Below are 21971 nucleotides of genomic sequence, written 5' to 3' on the forward strand. Positions count from 1 at the left end.
GCCATTCTGGGTATTGTGTTGCCATGTGCCTTTGTTTGTGTATTGCCATGTGCTTCTGTTTGTTCCTGTGTTCTCCTGTCCCCGCCCCTCACCTGATCTCTATTATTGCCTCATTTGCTTCCACCAATCACCTGTCCTTGAAGTCAATGGTTCTGTGTATTTAAGTCTGTGCTGGTATCTGTTCTCTGTCAGATTGTGACCGTTTTCTGTCTGTTCCTGCCTGTGTGAGTTCTGCCCCCTGTGATTTGTAAGTTTTACTGTGTTTACCTGGACCTGTTTCTGCTCGACGTTTCGGATTTGGTTGCCCTGTGGATCTCTGGCTTTGACCCTGTTTGTACTCTGTTTTTGACCAATCTTTTGCCTTACGTCTTGGAATTGTTTGCTCTCTGCACATCTGGATCTGACCTTGGACTGGACACTGTTTCTGAGATTGATTTTTGTTTTTTGAATAAATCTTATTTTACCCAGTGGGTCTGCGATTGGGTCTTGGTCCGTCAAACCCTCACAGATATGCTGTATATTCTACACTGACTTATCTGCTCAATTCTCCCAGACCTCAGTACACACTCAGTACACACCATTCAAATCATTCTCATCCAACAAGGACACAGTTCACACTGCAAGGACAACCATCAGAACTGTGGAGAAAGATTTAAATAACAATTATTTGGATGATTTAGTGTTTTAATTGGCATTAACGCTGATCAAAGATTCATTTTCTGTCTTAAATTCTGAGTCAGAGATAAAACTGCCTCATTGTCCATCATCAAACGCAACACAGTTTAGTTTAAATGGATCAGTTAAACACAGACTAAAGTGACCAACAGAGAACTGAACACAACACAGTTTAGTTTAAATGGATCAGTTTAAAAACAGACAGAGTGTAAAGTGACAGTACATTAGTCATGTTTAAAGAAAGTCAAAGGGAGGGAGTCCTGTCTGATCAGCCCAACTATTCATAACCACTCACATATATCCATTATTAATAGTCTCATAAGTTTCCTTTATAAATGTCATATTGTCTGATATGAGTTAGAAATGAGAACAGAGACATGTACATACAGTTTGTTTGTCCTGTTTGATGTGTATATGGAGACAGTGTAAGATATTATGAATAATATATCAGTGTCAGTATGTTGTATATGGAGACATAGATCTGTGTGGATGAAGACACAGAAACTGCATCTTGTAAACCATGTGAGACAATTACAGTAGTTTGTGTTTTGTCTACTTAAGGTGCAGGGCTGACTGTGACCAGCAGAGGGCAGCCATTCACAGTCTTCTGTTTTATTAAATTATATGTTGTTAATTAATCACAAACACACATGACACACACACACACACACAGACTTTATGTCAGTAACATAAAGAGAGTTATGCCTGACAGATGAGGAGTTTATTGGGAAGTTCAGTTTTTAAGACAGATTGAGTGAATCTGAACAGAAACAAACAAATCAACGTGGCCACCACATACTGTATATTTGGTCTCCATACACACTCCTGTTTATGACTGTGTGTGTGTGTGTGTGTCTACCTGTGACAACAGGACACAGAGACCAGGATCTCCAGTACCCAGCTGTGTGTCTATGAAGAGTGACAGATCCATAGATGAACCTCCAAGACTCAGCAGAGAACCAGTCCCCTCTGAGTCACAGTGAGTGACTGTATTTATACTGTATTAACTATATGTATAATAGAAACTGATATTAACACTGGAATAATATATTCATGCTTATAATGTCAGTGTGTATAAACCCAGCTAAAGAGAGATCACACAGGTTACAGTGAGATGTGTGGATATTTTCATTCAGATATTTGCAATCAAAGAGAGTGAAACTAAAACACAAACAAAATGCTGTTCATATGTTGTAGTTCTTGGCTGTCATGAAACCAAACATTGATCTGATTAAATGGTCACCAAACAACAGGAAATGCCACACACTGATTCAGTCACTTTACCTGTAAACTCTTCAATGATTCTCAGATGAGTTTTCAGCAGATGATTCCTTATTGTCACTCTGTCACATTGACCAGTGTTTATGACATATGATATGCTGTATATTCTACACTGACTTACCTGCTCAATTCTCCCAGACCTCAGTACACACTCAGTACATACCATTCAAATCATTCTCATCCAACAAGGATACAGTTCCGTTATTAATAGTCCCATTAGTTTCCTTTATAAATGTTAAATTGTCTGATATCAGTTAGACATGTACATAAAGTTTGTTTGTCCTGTTTGGTTTCCATTAGTGAAACTCTCCCATTCCCCTCTGTTCAATCAGCTCCACTCTCTGAATGATTAAACCCTGTGTAGTGGGAATTCTTCACCAGCTGTCAATCATTATTGTTACACTTCATCACTATCATCCCAACTGTATATGAGTCCTAAACTCAACTACAAGGCTGATGGGAAGGGTTCAGCCTGCCAGCCTTGATGGAGTCATATGTCTCCCAAAGAAAGTATCTGTCAAATATGGAAACTCATGTCTGATCCAGGATCAGTCCAGGTGTGGTCTGTGTCAGCAGGTTCTGAGACATTATGTTTTTTAACCACCCCTCTCTCTCTCTCTCTCTCTCTCTCCCTGCAGTGTGGAGACAGATCTAACTGAGGATCAGTCTGGATGTTGCCAAAATATCCAACACAACACGTCCATGTCTGAGTCAGATGATGTCCTGCTGAGAATCACTGAGGGTCATAAAACCACCCTGAAAAAGAAGTATGAGTGCTTATATGAAGGTGTCGCACTGAAAGAAAACCAAACCCTCCTCAACAGCATTTACACAGAGCTCTACATCACAGAGGGAGAGAGTGAAGGAGTGAATGAGAAACATGAGGTTTTACAGATTGAAACAACATCCAGGAAATGGGTTTCTCAAGACAAACCAATCAGCTGCAATGACATCTTCAAATCCTTTTCAACCAACAGACCTAAAGAACAGAAAAAAGCCTTGTTTAGTCAGGAACCTGAAGGGGAAAGACAAAAGCCAGAAATCAGAACTGTACTCACCAAGGGCATCGCTGGAATTGGAAAAACAGTCTCTGTGCAGAAGTTCATTCTGGACTGGGCAGAGAGAGGGACCAATAAGGACACTGATTTCATGTTGGTTCTTCCTTTTAGAGAACTGAACTTGGTTAAAGATGAACAGTTCAGTCTTCATGGACTCCTGCTAGAGTTTCACCCAGAACTGAAAGACTTGGATGCAAAGAAATATAATGACTGTAAAATGCTGTTCATCTTTGATGGTTTTGACGAGAGTCGACTTCAGCTGAATTTTGATGAGAAGCTGTGTGATGTGACCAAAACATCATCAGTGAATATACTGATATCAAACCTCATCAAAGGAAATCTTCTTCCCTCTGCACTCATCTGGATAACCTCCAGACCAGCAGCAGCCAGTCAGATCCCCTCTCAGTTCATCAGTCGTGTGACAGAAGTCCAAGGATTCAGTGATTCACAGAAAGAGGAATACTTCAGAAAAAGAGTCAGTGATGAGAGTCAAGCCAACAGAATCATCTCACACATCAAGACATCAGTGAGTCTCCACATCATGTGTCACATCCCAGTGTTCTGTTGGATTTCAGCCACTGTGTTTCAGGAAATGCTGCGTCAAGACAATGTTAAAGAGATCCCTAAAACCCTGACTGAGATGTACACACACTTCCTGCTCATTCAGACTAAAATGAAGAAGCAGAAATATGAGGAGAAAGTTGAGGCAGACTCAAAGAATCTTCTGGAATCAAGCAAGGAGATGTTTCTGAAACTTGCTAAACTGGCTTTTAATCAGTTGCTGAAGGGCAATGTCATGTTTTATGAAGAGGATCTGAGAGAATGTGGCATTGATGTGAGTGAGGCCACAGTGTACTCTGGGATTTGTACTGAGATCTTTAAGGAGGAATCTGTGCTTCGTCAGAAGAAGGTCTACTGCTTTGTGCATCTGAGTGTTCAAGAGTTCTTTGCTGCTCTCTATGCGTTTTACTGCTATGTAAACAAGAACATGGAGGTACTGAAGTATCTGCAGAGAGATAGAAACTCCAATGACTTTTCCTTGGATGAGTTGCTGAAGAAAGCTGTGGATAAATCTTTGGAGAGTAAGGATGGATGTCTCGATCTGTTTGTCCGCTTCCTTCATGGCATCTCACTGGAGTCCAACCAGAAACTCCTACAAGGCCTGCTGACACACACACAGAACTACCAGGAGAGCATCAAGGAAATAAGCCGTTACATCAAAGAGTTAAATAAAGATGGTGTCCCACCTGAGAGATGGATTAATCTACTGCACTGCCTGACTGAAATGAATGATCACTCTCTCCATGAAGAAATTCAGGCTTTTGTCAAGTCTGAAAATTACAGAACTGAACTCTCACTTGCACACTGCACAGCACTGGCCTACATGTTTCTGATGTCAGAGGAGGTGCTGGATGAGTTTGACCTGAAGAAATACAAGACATCAGATGAGGGTCGTAGGAGACTGCTCCCAGCTGTGAGGTGCTGCAGAAAAGCTCTGTGAGTTTTCAGTTTCACTTCACAACACCCACTCTTTAGAAGCTTTATTTGGAGGGGAATTGGTGGGAATTCCCTGGTCATATTTTGGCATGTCCTTGGACAATACATATAAAGTAACCGACTACGGAAGTGACCTCAGTCATTTTCTCTATTCAGTAATTTCCATCATTTTTAGAACCTCTGCAATGTGTAGTCAAAGTTGATGTGTTTAGACAGGTCACAAAGACATTAATAGCAGTGTCTGAACATTGGCTTGGTATTGCATATATTTCAGATGCGTCCTGGGCAATGCTGTGTGTACAGGGCAACTATAAATGTAATGTCAATATCTGAATGTGGAGGATGGTTATAACATCAAAATTTCTATAAAACAACTATAGGTGTAGGTAGCATTTGAAAGAATGAGGGAACATATTCACCTGTTCACCGGTATGGCAGCATGGAGAGGGGAGGAGTAGGGAGTGTGTATTTTTTGTTGACCCACTTACTGTTTTAGATGCTCATGGTTTTTCCTTTGCTTTGCTTTACCTTGCTATGCTAGTGTTCAGGTTTGACGTCTGAAATAGTCTTGTTTTGATCTGTGGAAATAAACGATTTAACGTAGATGCCTGGAAGCCGGATTTTTATTGTTTGTAGCGAGTCAGCGGTGCAGAACACCTCTCAGTTACTTTTTAGTTTGTTCATAGTCACTATAACAACCATATGTCTGGATTAACATTTTTAATAATGTTATGATAAAATGTCACCGAAGTCCAGCTCTAGAAGTGATTTACAGGATCATTTTAGTCTTTAAAAAGTCAGTGTTTTGTTTTCCTTCTCCCTGTGTAGACTCAGAGACTATAAACTCACTCAGCAGTCCTGTGAAACTATCGCCTCAGCTCTGAAGTCAGTGAACTGCCCCCTGAGAGAACTGGACCTGAGTAACACTGGTCTTCAGGATTCAGGAGTGACGATGCTCTGTGCCGCACTAAAGAATCCAAACTGTCAACTGCAAATACTGAGGTCAGTCATTCTGAATGGAGCAACTTGTTGATCATTTTTCCAGTCATTCTATTCATATAAATATTTTTTTCCAAAAAAAATAATTATTTGGACAGTCCAGACAAAACTGATGCTTATAGACAGGTCACAGAGACATTTGTATGAGTGTGTGAATATTATCTTTTCTCTCTCTGATTGGATGCTGGGAGTGTGGGAACATGTTCACAATGAAAGGACGTTTTCCAAGGTCATGAGTTTGTCCCTGTTTTTGTTTTCTGTTTGTTTCTTTTCTTTCCTTGTGTGGTGGGAGAATGAGGAGATGAGAGACAGACAGTCTAATGGAAGCTAGGCTGCAGCCAATCAAATCATGTTATTTTCCAGCTATTCATAGTGTGTTTGATTTTGATTTGACCATAGAGATCAGTGACTTCACATTCATCCAGTCATGAGTCCAGTATAATGAGTACACTCCTTTATATGTACTGTGATGGGTTTTCTGCTTTTGTTCTTTTTCCTCTGAGCTCTACACAGTCACTGATCCCCATAGTTAACACTGCAGTAGTGTGTGAATCAGTAATGAAGTGAACACATCAAATCACATATCTGACTTGATGAAAAAGATCAAAGCTGGGTCTGATGACAATAGTAAGACCAACAGTCAGGAGCAGAGTCACTCTCCAGAGGGAACAAACAGCATCATCAACAATGGCAGGTTCCTGGTATTTCTAATCTTCTCACACAGTAGACTCTAAGAGTACATTTACAACTGTGAATAGGTTTGTTTCATTCAGAATGACCTAGATTTAGTGTTTTGCTGTGTTCGTTATGTTAATTCCACTCAAGCTGGACACTGGGACAAAGGGCAGTTTGATTAGTGAGAGTGATATCAGAGCAGCGAAAATAAAGCCTCACATTCACAGGAAGGCTGTACAGCTCAAGGCCTACAGTGGACAACACATGGAAACTAAGGGCACATACAGATTCAGAGTTAACGTAAAGGAGAGAGAAGATCACCTTATGTTTGTTGTGATGTCAGATGGGCGTGACTGACTTTTGGGTGATGAGACTTGTGAGGACTTAGACCCAATTAAAAGGGTTTACTGTATCAAAAGCTTCAATGATCAGAGCTATAGTGTAGATGTAATTGTGCAGAGATTTCCAGATGTCTTTAAAGGGTTTGGTACTCTAGCATTCACATATATAAGATATTATTGAAGGATGACATGCAGTCAGTAGTCCATGCTCCCAGGAGGGTCCCAGAGCCACTTAGAGATTGTCTAAAGAAAGAGTTAGACAGAATGGTGTCTCTAGGAGTGATAAAGAAAGTGGAAGAGCCCACAGAATGGGTGAATTCAATGGTCTGTGTCAAAAAAGCAAATGGTGATCTCCACATGTGCATGGACTCAAAAGATCAAACCTCATGCAAACATGATCAAATTCCTACAAGGGAAGAACACAAAGTACAGCACAAAGTAGTGTACATTTAGCACTACGTTTGGGTGTTTTTTGTTTTGGAAGGGACTGCCATTTGAAATTTCCTCCTCTCCTGAAATACTTCACTGTGCCATGGGACATATTGTTGAGTGCATATACGGTGTGTGTGTTTATGTAGATGATATTGTGTTACAATTTACAATTTAGCATTTGGCAGACGCTTTTAGCCGAAGCGACTTACAATCAGTGCATCGGTCGGATTCCTAATACCTCATAAGCAGACATCGCAATAAGACTGAGCGTCAATTTACTCTTTTGTATTGCGCCCCTGGAATTCTTTGACAAACGTAGAGACAAGACAAGGTTTTTTTTGTTTTGTTTTTGTATAGTGAGGTTAGGCATTGGGGGATAGGTGGGTTCTGAAGAGGTGGGTTTTCAGTTTCTTGCGGAAGGGATTCCGCAGTCCTAACTGTATGAGGGAGGTCATTCCACCACCGCGGGGCAATGGTGGAGAAGAGGCGTAGTCAGGAGGCGCGGCTGCCGGGCTCCCGAAGTGAGGGGACCATCAGCTGATCAGAGGTCATAGAGTGGAGGGTTCTAGCAGGGGTATATGGAGTTATTAGGGACTGAAGGTATGATGGGGTGGAGCCTCTCGTGGCCTGGTAGGCCAGTACCAGTGTCTTGAATTGGATGCGGGCAGCTACCGGAAGCCAGTAGAGCGCAGTAAGCAGTGGAGTGATGTCAGAGTGCTTAGGGAGGTTGAAGACCAGGTGTGCAACGACGTTCTGCACCAGCTGGAGCGGCCTGATGGGACACGGTCAGTAAGACAGCCAGTAGAGTGTTGCAGCAGTCCAGGCAGGAGATGACAAGCGCTTGGACCAGGAGCTGGGTGGCCTGTTGTGTGAGGAAGGGGCGGATTCTCCTGATATTGTATAGGGAGAATCTGCAGGATCGAGTGACTGCCGCAATGTGACCGGAGTAGGTCAGCTGGTTGTCGAGGGTTACGGCAAGGTTTTTGGCTGCTGTAGTGGGGAACACCACAGATCCCTCGATGGTGATAGCAGTGTCAATCGTTGGGGAGTTTTTTGTGGGAAAAAACAGCAGCTCTGTTTTCTCCAGGTTGAGTTTCAGGTGGTTCGCGGACATCCAGGAGGCAATGTCAGCTAAGCCGGCTGCAATACGAGGCTGAACCTGAGGGTCGGGGGGGGAGAAGAACAGCTGTGTATCATCAGCGTAGCAGTGGTAGGAGAGTGGAGATAACTTGACCGAGTGATCTGGTGTAGAGAGAGAAGAGGAGTGGACCAAGTACAGAACCTTGTGGGACTCCCGTGTGGAGAGGGCGGGGGGGATGAGACCGATTCCCTCCAAAAGACCTGGTAGGAACGGTCAGACAGATAGGACTTGAGCCATGCAAGTGCAGAACCTGCGAGGCCCAGTCCAGCAAGGGATGAGAGGAGAATCTGATGGTTGACCGTGTCAAATGCTGGGGAGAGGTCCAGGAGTATGAAGACAGTGCTGAGAGACTTTGCTCTGGCCAAGTGGAACTCCTCCGAGACAGCAAGGAGGGCTGTCTCAGTGGAGTGGCCAGCTTTAAATCCAGATTGGTTCTGATCCATGAGATTGTTCTGGAGAAGATATGGAGAGAGTTGGTTATATACTGCACATTCCAGGGTTTTGGAGAGAAACGGTAGGAGAGAGACTGGACGGTAGCTACTGACATCAGTTGGGTCTAGAGTGGGCTTCTTAAGCAGTGGCTTGACCTGTGCCCTCTTCAGGGCAGAAGGAACTGTGCCAGTAGACAGGGAGCTGTTGATCAAGGACGAGATGAAGGGCAGAATGTCGTCCGAGATGGCCTGAAAGAGAGGGGAGGGGATGGGGTCTAGAGGACAGGTAGTAGGACAATGTGATTTGATAAGTAGGAGAGCTTGAGAGTCAGATAGAGGGGAGAAGGAGGAAAAGATAGTGGGGGAGGCGGAGGGTGCAGGATCCGAGGTGGGAGGGGATGGGGGGAAGGAGTCGCAGATGCCTTTGATCTTCTTCTCGAAGAAGGAGACAAAGTTATGAGCAGATACGGATGAGGGAGGAGGAGGAGGAGGAGAGAGGAGGGAGGAGAAGGTGGAGAAGAGTTTGCAGGTGTTAGAAGAGGCGGAGTTGATCCTGGAGTGGAAGAAGGCAGATTTGGCAGAGGACAGGGTAGAGGAGAAAGAAGAAAGAAGACAGTGGTAGTAGGATAGGTCGTTGAGGGATCTCGATATCCGCCATCTCCGTTCAGCTGCATGAAGTTTGGCTCTGTCGGCACGAATGCCATCAGTCAGCCAGGGACTGGGAGCAGAGAGGCGAGCCGGCTTGGTGACAGGGGGGCAGAGGGTGTCCAGGGAGGAGGCCAGTGCAGATAGGACTGTAGAGGATATCTCCTCCACGGGAAGAAGTGAGAAGGCTTCCACAGATGGGAGAGAGGAGCAGACCATAGAAGAGAAGGCGCTAGAGGAGAGGGTGCGAAGGTTGCGCCTAGTTGAGACTGGCAGCGTGGGAGCAGATGATTTCAGGGAGGGTGAGATCGAGAGAGAGAAAGACATGAAGAAGGGGTCTGAGGCGTGAAGCGGTGTGACGGTGAGATCAGGAACTTGGCAGCCTCTTGAGAAGACAAGGTCCAGTTGATTGCCACCCTTGCGCGTTGCAGGGGACTCGTGGATGGTAAAGTCAGAGGACTGAAGGAGGGAGACTGGGCCATCAGACTGAGTAGAATTCAGTGGATGGTTGAAGTCTCCTAGCAGCAGGATGTGGGTGCCATCCTCAGGGAAGGAGCTGAGGAGGGTGTCCAGTTCGTCCAGGAATGCCTGCAGAGGGCCTGGAGGGCGGTAGAGAACAGTCATGTGTAGTTTATATGGGGAGGAAACAGAAACAGCGTGAAATTCAAAGGATGTGGGAGAGATAGAAGGGAGAGAGGTTTCTTGGAAGCTCCATGAGGGGGAGATCAGGAAGCCAGTTCCCCCGCCCCTCCCTGAGGATCTGGGGGTGTGGGAGAGGGAAAAAGCAGTGGAGAGAGCAGCGGGAGTGGCCATGTCCTCCGGCCTGATCCACATCTCAGTGAGGGCCAGAAAGTGCGGAGATAGCATTGAGGCTTGAGCAGAGATGAAGTCGGCTTTCTATACCGCCGACTGGCAGTTCCATAGGCCACCTGAAATGACAACAGTCATGTCAGTAGAGCACGACGGGTGGATGAGGTTAGACAGATTGCGTCCGCGAGGATGCAGTGGCCGCCACCTGCAAAGAGTGCGAGAGGAAACTCGAACAGGAATGGTGAGATGACACATGATTGGGGGGGGGGGGGGCAAAGGTATTTAGAGAGGTTGGGTAGAAGCACAATTACACAGATAAACAAATGGGAATTAAATCACTGATGGTCCGGCAGACAGGCAGTAGTTGTCTCAGCTTCCTCGTTGTCCTTCCTCGGTGGACTCCCACAGGTAGACTCCCTTGTCTTAGTCTGACCGAGTCTTCGTCCAACGAGACAAGGGAGACGAGACTGCTACAGCTGCTGCTTGGTGGAAACACTATTACTAAAGGGTCATGTGACTACACCGTTCGCGGCTTAAGGGCTGACCACAGCCCCGCCCCATCAGAACAAAGCGTAAAATGGCTGTGGCCGAGCGTAACAAACAAATGCAAATCAGCAACTCAACAGCTGACGCGACAGGAATTCACAAACTCCCTAGTAAAGTCAACTAGCGACACTACCAGTCTAAACTGACAGAGAACCTAAGGTAAAGCGAACCCTGAAAGAATCTAGCACGAAGTAAGTTATACACAGTGAAACGACAACAGAGTACACAGAGCAAACAGAAATCGCGGCTACTAGGGCAAATAACACGCGACAGAGACAAGAGAGAAACCAGAAATCGCCGCTACTGAAGCAAATTAAGCAAAGTCTTACTAGGATCCTGCTCTGAGTTATGAGTTATGGGTTTTGTGTGTGTCTTTAGGTAGATGACATTGTTCTATGGGGTCCACACTGGAGAAGCACAATGAAAGACTCACCAAAGTGATTCACATCATCCAGAGACATGGGTTACAGCTGAACAAAGCAAAATGTCAGTTTGCTGTTAGAGAAATCATGTTTTTTGGTGACAAGCTTTCAGGAGATGGTGTTAAGCTGGACAAGAACAAGGTGCAAATGATCCTCAACACGCCCAGACCCACGGACAAAAAGTCTGTAGTGCATGCAATGGGGATGATCAGTTTCATAGGAAAACTCACCTTCTCTGACTCAAAGAAACCAAACAAGATATCCCGTGATGCACTGACGGTTGTCACATATGCCTCAAGCACGATGACTCAGTCTGAAAGTCACTATGCTCAGACTGAGAGAAAATGTCTAGGGTTAGTGTATGGGGTTGAGAAAGTCCACAGCTACATGTACGGCTCAAATCAAAACTGATTGTGGATGAAACTGCTAAAGACAAAGTTCTGCAAAGAGTCCTAACGAATATTAAGAAGAACTTTGCAGAACACTACAACTTTTAACATGTAAGTTCAATACTGCTGTACACTCCGTCAAACGGCAGAGTCGAGAAAGGAGTTCATATTGTCAAACAGCTGCTTAAGGGGGTGACAGACAGTAAATCAGATCCTTCTTTAGCTCTGTTAAGTTACCAAGTTTCACCTGTGGAACATGGTGTGTCTCCTGCTGAACTTTTTTGAGTCACAAATTATGCATCGTGCTTCAAAAGAAAAAAAAAAACAAACAATCTCTTATAAAAGAGACAAAAAGTAAATGATGACTTTCAGTGCATGACACTGTGAGAGTTGAAGATTCAAACACCTGGAACAAGAAAGACACTGTTCTAAAGGAAGTGGGTCCAAGATCTTACACAGTCAGGACGGAGGATGAACAAACCCATAAGAGGAATTGTCAGTCTCTTCTGAAAACGAGAGAGACTCTGCAGGAGCAGACTAATAGAGGAGATACAGTCTGTGATTCATCATCTGATCCAGTTTACAATGTTACATCAGAACCAGCACCACTGCAAGACAACGCTGGTCCAGCTGAACATACATACTAACCTGTGTTGAGAAGATCCACACACACTGTCATACCACCTGACAGGCTGAATCTGTAAAAGAAAAGAGAAAAAAATCATGAAACAGGACACTGACATTGTCCATCTGAAATGGAATTTGAGATGAATAGTTGAACTGACACTTAACATTTAAAAAAAAGACAGAGAAATGCACTTATGTTTGTTTCTTTTGGACATTTCTTTGGACTTCATTTTAGTTTAATCGTATGCAAGGGTTTTGTGGGAGAGAATTCTCAGCCTAGCCCAGATATGACCAAGAATCCAGCCACACTGTTCACCTTCTTAAAAAAAGACAGTCAAAATTTTCATTCTGATGCAGTGCACATTTATTGCATAAACTCAAAACAGCATACAACAAACAGAGCCGGTCCTGGGAGTGACTAACTAACCGGTACACATCACCTATAGTTACACAAATATCATATTAAGGATTATCCAATGATTGTCAAGACAGTCATTAGAGGACTTCCCATCTTCTTTGCCTATCTTGCTAGACACCGTCATTTCCTAATGATGTAATCAGGAACTGACATCTTGACCGAGGCCAAACTCAAAAATAAGTGAGAATACTGTCTTACATCAGCACCTGCACTGATAAATAAACAAAAATGAATGAGTGCTTGTTAGAGAATACAAAGAATAAATGAGAGCACTCTTTCATCTTATCTTAGTGCCCTTGGCTATATTCCAACACAGTCAGACTTCTCATCTTCTCCAAAAAAGGCTCACACCATGCAACCTTGAATGTTTGACCATCAGAACTATCTGCACAGAGACAAACACAATGACCTTTCTATTCCTCCATTTACAGATCACATCTTTATAAAAGAATTTCATACATTTACTTTAACATAAATGATTATATGGTTATAAATGCAAAGTAATTATTGATAAAGAAAAAATTATTATGTTGATTAATTCACACAAAAATGATTACATAACTGTTACGATGTTTTCATAAACCAAAGAAACATTTTATTTCTCCAACGGTTTGTTCTTGCACAGTTTAATTGTATTATACGGAATAACTTGCTCTCATGTCTCAAAGGAAAGGGGATGTAGTGATATAAAATGATCCAGTTGTGTAGTGACGTACCAGATTCACTAGATGGCGGTATTCTGTGTTTTAGAATACCCGAGTGACGTTTTGAGTGGCTACTTTACGACGCTTTCATTAGTAGAGCGACAGTTTTAACTGAAATGTGAGGAGCGGTAATCTCGTGTCACGAGCCTGTAATAAAAACAGTGATTCATTCAAACGGTTCAATCATTTAATAATAACGAACATCTCAGTGACCAGCGTGCATTGAGTGTGTCGGAAATCTGGCATTTTTCGGACAGCTGTCTCGTTTGCGCTTCTATAAAGTAAGTTTCTTGTTTCTTTTATATATTTGTGCAATAGCTGTCGGAGGAATGTTAGTTATGGGAATGCAAAAAATGTCTCTCTCTCTGTGGACTTGCACTCGAAGTCCATTCATTGAGGGGAAAAAATTATTTGTGTAATTATTTTTACCTCAACATTTATGACACACTCAGCTGAATGTATGTGGTTGTTTTTGCATCGTACAAGCAGAACCCAGTTTAAACGGTTATGAATCCACCACAGTAGGGCTTTCTACAGGTCAGTGTGGTCAGTTTGAACCGGCGAGAGAAGCTGGCAGATCTCGGCTCTTTTTGCTGTATTCATTATTGGGGTCACTAACTGTCTAAGAGATTTTACCTGCACACCTGATCAATCTATCATTATATAAGCAGAATTTATGAAATTTCATAGAGGACTTTGCAATCGGTTTCTTAGGCTATTTTAAGCTGTCGTTTTTAAGCAACCAAAGTCAGTGGGAAACCGAGAGACTTGCTAACGGCCGGAGAGCGAGGGGTGAATTTTCTGAGGTCAAATTTGAGAGAGACCGACGAGCGTCGAGTGTCTGGGAAATGTCGGATTCTCTGTGTCTTTCTTCTTTACCTTCGAGTACTAAGTAAGTGTCGTGTTCTTTTTAAATACCTGTGGAAAACCGCCAGTGAAATGTTTTAGTGTATTTATTCAGACGGGTTTTGAATGAATAAGATATTGTAATTAGTCTCTGAATACCGTTATTTACACGCGCTGTTAGCTTCAGTGCAGTGGCGACGGTCACAGAGTTGAAAAGTTTCTCTTCGATTTGACGGCAAGTAATTCAACATTTAGAATAACTTTTTTGACGGTAAATGAAAATTCTCTCCGTTTCTGTGGTAAATTTGAGTTTCTTCTTGCACAAGTAACCATACCTGTCATCAAATTCACCGGCTGTGTTTTTGATCTTTACATGGTTAATGAGTTGGCCAGTAAACAGGGTGTCTGTCTCGCTTTTGTTCTGTGTGGAACATGGCTGGTCCTTTTAATATGAACCTGACTAACAGTTTTATAAGTGTTGTCCTTTTTGATCTCTTATTTCTTATTTAAATTTTCATTGGTCTCTCCAGTTTAAAGTGTACAGTCAATTACAACTTACACTCATTCCAAAAATATCACACTGTGTGTTTGAGCAATTTAAGCAAATTTTTCACAGCATTTAACACCTTTTTGGTCAAACTCTATGAGTACAATTTTTAATTCTTAAATGAGTGAATACTTGTGCTCTCTCTCTCTCTCCAGACTTGCTCTCTGTAAACTCACTGAACAGTCCTGTTCATCTATAGCCTCAGTTCTACAGTCAGTAAACTGTCCCCTGAGAGAACTGGACCTGAGTAACAATGACCTTCAGGATTCAGGAGTGAAGTCTCTCTGTGTGGGACTGAAGAATCCACACTGTAAACTGGAGACACTGAGGTCAGTATTAGTCAGGAACGTAAATACAGTGTTTAAAATGACTATGTTCACATTAAAATGAGACCAGGTTAATGTATAGTATGGTTATTAAAGTACTGTTGTGTGTGAAACATACTGATCATAAAAGTAGATGAATTTCCCCCAGTATCTGTACAGCTAATGTTAGTAACTGTTCTGTGAGTTTAGTTAGTGTGATAGTTTAGCAAAGTCAACATTTATGGTAAAACAGAGAGGAACCTTTACAATGAATCACACTTCACAAACCAGATGATGAGTTGATATTCTCTGTCTGTATGTATGTCTCTCTCTCTCTCTCTCCAGACTTGCTCTCTGTAAACTCACTGAACAGTCCTGTTCATCTATAGCCTCAGTTCTACAGTCAGTAGACTGTCCCCTGAGAGAACTGGACCTGAGTAACAATGACCTTCAGGATTCAGGAGTGAAGTTTCTCTGTGTGAGACTGAAGAATCCACACTGTAAACTGGAGATACTGAGGTCAGTATTAGTCAGGAACTTAAATACAGTGTTTAAAATTACTTTTTTCATTACATGTAACGATTGACATGGGAATCAAACCTGGGGCTCTGGCATGGAAGCCCAGAGCCTTACCCCTGTGCCACCAAGTGGTAGACCCAAATGCAGAGAGCAAGGCAAAAGTGCTTGAGTAAGAAGATTTCTTTTAATCGGCAAATCTGGGCAGAGGTATCCAAGGGGGTCAGGCAAAAGTCAGAAAACAAATCCAGGCAGAAGTCAAAACCAGTGAGCAAACATATCCAAAGTCAACACCAGGGAAAACAGCAGGCAGAATCTTGGTCAAACAGGCAGGCAAAACAGGTTCGGCAACAGGGAAGGCAATTCAAGAAAACACACAGAAAATACTCAGGGCTTACAAGAAGGCTTGATCTAGAACTGCACACAGGGTAACAACTCAAGACTGAGCAAAGAACTGAACAGAACAGAACAGAAGACTTAAATAGACAGACAGAACAAGACACAGGTGCAAACAATACAACAATAATGAACTAAACAGGAACCAAACTCAGACTGAGGACCCCACATGGAAAAAAAAAGAACTACAATCCCAAAAACATGACAGGACCCCCCCTCCTAAGAACGTCTCCCGACGTTCCTTCTGGGACGATCAGGGTGTCTCTGATGGAAGTCTCTGATTAGGTTGGGATCCAGAATGTCACGGGCTGGAACCCAGGCTCGTTCCTCTGGACCATAGCCCTCCCAATCCACCAGATATTGCAGACCTCCCCGAACCCGACAAGAGTCAAGAAGGCGGCGGACTGTATAAGCGGGCTGGCCATCAGTAATCCGAGGGGGTGGAGGTGGTCGAGTAGCAGGAGCAAGGGGGCTGGTGATTACAGGACGTAGACGAGAGACGTGGAATGTGGGGTTGATCCGCATGGCCTGGGGAGGTGGTAGATGGTAGGAGACTGGATTAACACTAGAAGCGCCGAGCGCCGGTCATTTGACCGCTGTGACGTCTTACTAGAAGCGCCGTGCTGGTTTGACCCACTTATACCTAGAAGAGCTGAGCGCCGGTCATTTGACCGCAGTGACCCAAAAAAAAATTAAATCTTTGCACTCGGTCAAATTTCAGGACCGTCCTTTCATGACTTTTCCTACATTTGTGCATTTTATCACCCAGTATCCTTAGATTTTCAAAATCACCCCGGTACAAGCTAATTTAAAGCTATTTTGCTTCTAATTCTGTGAAACTGCTGTCAGCCTCGCGTTCGGCCATGTTGTTTCCTGCCTTTCAAGGCTGCGATTCTCTTTTCTCGCAGCAGATGGCGCAAGGGTTCGCTCGTCTTTATATATATATATATATATATATAAGACTCTCGATAACTATAACTCACGAGATATATATATATATATATATATATAAAACCCTGATATATATATATATATATATATATATATATATATGGCGCAAGGGTTCGTTCGTCTTTATATATATATATATATATATATATATATATATATAAAGACGAGCGAACCCTTGCGCCATATATATATATCAGGGTTTTATATATATTAATATATATATATATCGAGAGTTATAAGAGTCATACATTAACATTACATAATGTGCAAAAATGACGACAATTTAATAACTATGAAGCGCATTTTTGTTTCATGTAGGCCTACATGGGCATATCAATTGTCACTGATTTTTGCAGTAGCCTACTTGAACCGTGCGTAATTAGTCATCATATGACTGATAGTTCGTGTGTAAACTAGGGTAAGCTATTCTCATGTCATGACATTACATTATTTTAGAGCTGCAAAAATAATTGACAGTATTAAAATGCAAATGTTTTGTAAAGCGGACAAACGTATAATAAACGCATTTTTGTTTCACGTAGAGGGGCGTAACTAATTATTATATGACTTAGTGAGCAGGAATTTTGCGAATGCTAATTCATTCAATATAATAACACCCTACACAAGAGACGGCACAGTATGGGTTGAACAAACTGCTGGCGCGAGAGTACAATATCATGAGAGAAACCCCAGGGCCCACATGTTATGCCAAGGACAATACTACAAGTCCATTGGGCAGTTTAGTGTGTTTGACTGACACAGAAATGTGGTGAAAGATTCAGAAATACTCTGAAGCAGAAACTGATCGAAATGATGATCGAAAATAAGTTCAAACTGCAGGTCTCCTTTATTTGGGAGGTATTACGGGCGGTAAAATCATAAACCCGGACGACTACTGGTCTGCTAACGTGGGAAATCCCATTTTCAGAGACGGATGTCTCGACAGAGATTCCACGATATCATGCGCGATCTGCGCTTTGATGACAAGAATGCAAGGGCTGCCCACCTTGTGACAGATAAATTAGATTTTCGATAAAGTACTGCTTCTTACACACCTAGTGAGAACATAACTGTAGATGAACAACTGTTCTCTATCAAGTTGTTACTGTGTCGTTTCACACAGATCATGGCCATTAAACTAATTTGCTATTAAATTCTGGGTGGCCGCTGACGTTGAAACAAAATACATGTTGAGCGCAATTCTCTATCTAGGGAAAGATGACATTAGGCCGGCAGTAGGCCGAAAATCTCTTCACCTCGTTGGCACTGGCAAACAATCTTTTGGTCTACGTTGAAGGGAACTTCTGAGTTGGCTGACCAAGTGATTCATGACGCGGTCGTTGGGAGGGGGTTGGGATCACACCTAGGCTATTGTTCTAGGCTGTCGGTCGAATATCTCTCCACTTGAATTGGGAACACAAAACATCGAGGTACAACATTCCCTACTTGGACAGGCTGTGTAATAGTGGTTACAGCATCCCAACACACAGGATACTAAATAGCTCGAAAAGTACTTTATCTGTTTATTTACTTAGTGCATTTCACTGAATACACGATCTCGTGTATCCATCGTGTGTAATGTATATTTCATTCTTTTTAAGTATTTACTGTAAATAAACTACACAGCTGTCGATTTACCAAAAAGAAGGGCTTTTTTCGTGCTGTAATTTAGTTTCAATAAATGGTAAAAATTCGGCCATCTTATGCTACGTTATTTACTCTAAAAGCCTACACACCTGACACAGCTTTGTTTACGAAAATCCATTGCGACATACATATTTTGTAAAAACAACATCCATGCATATTTATTCATTTCCAAGCAGTGCCTACATTTTCTATTACATGTATGGAATTACATTTAGCTGCGACTCATGATAGACGGTGGTAAGCTACTCGTGGTATGAACTAGTTTTGGCCAAATCATTCTAGTGCGGGAAACTAACAATAGACTATAGCACTTTATTGGGAGGGGGTTGGGAGGTGTTACTCGTAGGTTGCTTGGCAGGCTAGGTGTTAGGCTTCTCATAGCCCACTGAATGCCTTGAAAAGTCGTAGTGTTTGCTTCTATCATGGCATAGAATGATCTGTTAGTTGTGGTAGATAATTAATTTATTAAAATGCAAGTGTAAAGCTTGATATACTCGGCTGGGCTTATTATGGGGTATAAGCGATAATTTCACGGAGACAGACGAGTTCGGAACTGAAACGCTTTAGTCTACTCCTCCAGCGCCACCCAAAGCAGTCTCACACTCTAAACTTCCACAAGTTTTGATTTACACGCATTGTAATTCTCAACTAATTACTGCCTGTCTTGTCATTCCGATAGGTTGTTCTATTGAGTAAGTATAGAGTCCAGTTTATAGCTTACTCTGTCACCTGACATGTCGCCCAACAATTAGAATGTTCAAATCTGTAATCGCTCCACAACAGTTAACTTACAATCACAATTGTCTCTGATTTTTGCACTACCTGGACCGTGCCCTTACAATAAATTAATCACTTGGGGCAACGACGTGATCATTGTCAGTCGACAACTGAATGTTGATACAGTCGGGCTACGCATTTACAGACCAACCGCAGTCTAACTCGCAACGTGTGTGACATCCCGTATAATAAACTAATTCTCCAAGGTAGAAGATTAAATGTTAAAAAACAAATACTATGAAAAAGTTGCCTGAACTAGTCTTGTTCAGATGGTTTTCTCAGTCAAATTTGATCGAGACTTCCTCCGGAATTTATGCCTTTGAAAACACGGTTGCCACAAATAAATAATCAAAACATTATGTTGAATGATGGAAGGGCTGGACAACAAACGTTCTAATGAAATCATAATCGACTGCTAACACTGAAATGAATGATACATTGGCAGAACGCGAGTTGATCTTGTAAGCAAACTATTTGCTTCGTGCAAGAAGCGCCATCTAGCGATCATTATGTGTCAGTAACAGTGTCCTTGTCTAATGACTTGGCGGTCATTTGACCGCCTAGCCGCGCTTTAAGTAGGTAAAACTAGCACGGCGCTCCTAGTAGGTAGTCACAGCGGTCAAATGACCGGCACTCGGCGCTTCTAGGTATAAGTAGGTCAAACCGGCGTGGCGCTTCTAGTGTTAACCCTCCTTAGGATCTTGAAGGGTCCTACAAACCGAGGAGCCAGCTTGCGGGACTCTACCCGCAGGGGAAGGTCCCGTGAGGACAACCAAACCCTTTGTCCAGGGCGTAGCGATGGTGCAGGCCTGCGCCAGCGGTTGGCCTGGCGTTGGTGGCGTCGAGAAGATCTAAGTAGGGCAGACCGAACCCTCCGCCAGACACGTCTGCAGCGGCGGATGAAGTGCTGGGCTGACGGAACTCCAACATCAACCTCTTGGTCTGGAAACAGGGAAGGCTGATACCCAAACTGGCACTCGAAAGGGGAACGACCTGTGGAGGAACAGCACAAGGTGTTATGTGCATATTCTGCCCAGATGACAAACCTGCTCCAGGAAGAGGGATTTGAGGAGGTCAGGCATCTGAGGGTCGTCTCCAGGTCTTGGTTTAGCCTCTCTGTCTGACCATTAGACTCCGGGTGGAAACCAGAGGAAAGACTGGCAGTTGCTCCAATCAGCTTGCAGAAGGCCCTCCAGAACTGTGAGGTGAATTGAGGTCCCCGGTCAGAGACCACATCAGCAGGAAGACCAGAAACCCTAAAAACTTGCTGGCAGACAATTTCAGCAGTTTCTTGAGCAGAGGGCAATTTGGGTAAGGGTACAAAACGGCAGGCCTTGGAAAATCGGTCCACGATGACCAGGATGACTGTGTTCCCCTGGGAGGGAGGAAGGCCAGTGATGAAGTCCATGGAGATGTGGGACCAAGGGCATTTGGGGATAGGGAGGGGATGAAGAAGACCGTGGGGGAGGGTGTGAGGGCTCTTGTTTTGCGCACAAATGGAGCAGGCAACGACGAAGGACCGGACATCTGCCCTCATACCAGGCCACCAGAACCGCCTCTTTAGAAACTCTAATGTACTGCCAGTACCGGGGTGATTAGTTAGCTCGGAGGAGTGCCCCCACTTTAAAACCTGAGATCGCACAGAAGCTGGGACAAACAGGCGGTCTGGAGGGCCATTACCAGGATCTGGCTCTCTCTGCTGTGCTTGACGAACTATCGTCTCGATTCCCCAACGGACAGGAGCCACAATCCTGGAGGCCGGGAGAATAGGTTCAGGTGTATCCTCAGACTCTGTGTTTGGAAACAGTCTGGACAAAGCATCTGGTTTCTGGTTCTTGGACCCAGGGCGATAAGTCAAAACAAAATCAAAACGATTAAAGAAAAGAGCCCACCTTGCCTGCCGGGGGTTGAGACGTTTGGCATTCTGGATATACTCAAGGTTCTTGTGGTCTGTCCAAACGATGAAAGGATGCTGGGCCCCCTCAAGCCAATGCCGCCACTCCTCCAAGGCTAGTTCTGACACGCTCTGACATGGTGGACATGCTCATGAAGGGACTTCGAGAAAATTAGGATATCATCTAAGTAAACAAAGACAAACCGGTTCAACATGTTCCTCAGGACGTCATTGATGAAAGCCTGGAAGACAGCCGGAGCATTGGTTAACCCAAAAGGCATCACAAGATATTCATAATGCCCAGTTGGAGTGTTAAAAGCCGTCTTCCACTCATCCCCCTCCCTGATACGTACCAAGTGGTAGGCGTTGCGGAGTTCCAACTTGGTAAAAATTGTGGCCCCTTGGAGTAACTCAAAGGCTGAAGACATCAAGGGTAAGGGGTAGCGGTTTCTTACCGTGACTTTGTTCAAACCGCGATAGTCAATGCAGGGCCGTAGGCCACCATCTTTCTTACTCACAAAAAAGAAACCAGCACCGGCAGGAGAAAAGGATGGGCGAATGATTCCAGCTTCCAGAGAGTCCTTGATGTACTCTTCCATAGCCTTGATTTCCGTGAGTGAGAGGGAGAAGATTCTTCCCCGTGGAGGAACAGCTCCAGGATGGAGGTCAATTGCACAATCATAAGGCCGGTGCGGGGGCAGTGACGTGGCTCTCTTTTTACTGAAAACTTCGCTCAAATCGTGGTACTCGGGAGGGACTCGGGACAACTCGGGAGGACTAAGAGACTTCTGAGGGAGACTCGAGATTCTAGAGAGGAGGCAGGTGGCTTGGCAAGAGGGGCCCCACTCGATCACTGTTCCAGATGACCAGTTAATGTGGGGACTATGGAGAGTTAACCAGGGGAAACCAAGCACTACTGGGAACTTGGGAGAGTGGATAAGGTTAAACTGAATTCTCTCATGATGACGTTCCCCAATGCACAAAAGGAGAGGAGCGGTAAG

General features: G+C 43.6%; 2 protein-coding genes across 2 annotated transcripts in view; both read left to right on the forward strand.

The window, feature by feature from the left end:
- The window catches only part of LOC115821769 (nuclear factor 7, brain), a 282027-nt gene that overhangs the window by 218890 nt on the left and 41166 nt on the right, over positions 1–21971 (forward strand).
- LOC115820530 (protein NLRC3-like) lies at positions 2413–4515 on the forward strand. The gene is made up of 2 exons (XM_030784146.1): positions 2413–2513; positions 2595–4515. The coding sequence occupies exons 1-2, from the start codon at positions 2413–2415 to the stop codon at positions 4513–4515; spliced, it is 2022 nt and encodes a 673-aa protein (XP_030640006.1).

The sequence above is a fragment of the Chanos chanos genome, chromosome 9 (genome assembly GCF_902362185.1).
Source record: "Chanos chanos chromosome 9, fChaCha1.1, whole genome shotgun sequence".
NCBI lineage: Eukaryota > Metazoa > Chordata > Actinopteri > Gonorynchiformes > Chanidae > Chanos > Chanos chanos.

Bases quoted from the DNA above. Each gene is read 5' to 3' on its own strand.
- LOC115820530 (XM_030784146.1), top strand. From the start codon at position 2,413: ATGGGAAGGGTTCAGCCTGCCAGCCTTGATGGAGTCATATGTCTCCCA. The intron at 2,514-2,594 runs GTGTGGTCTGTG...CTCTCCCTGCAG, and splicing joins CTGATCCAGGATCAGTCCAG to TGTGGAGACAGATCTAACTG.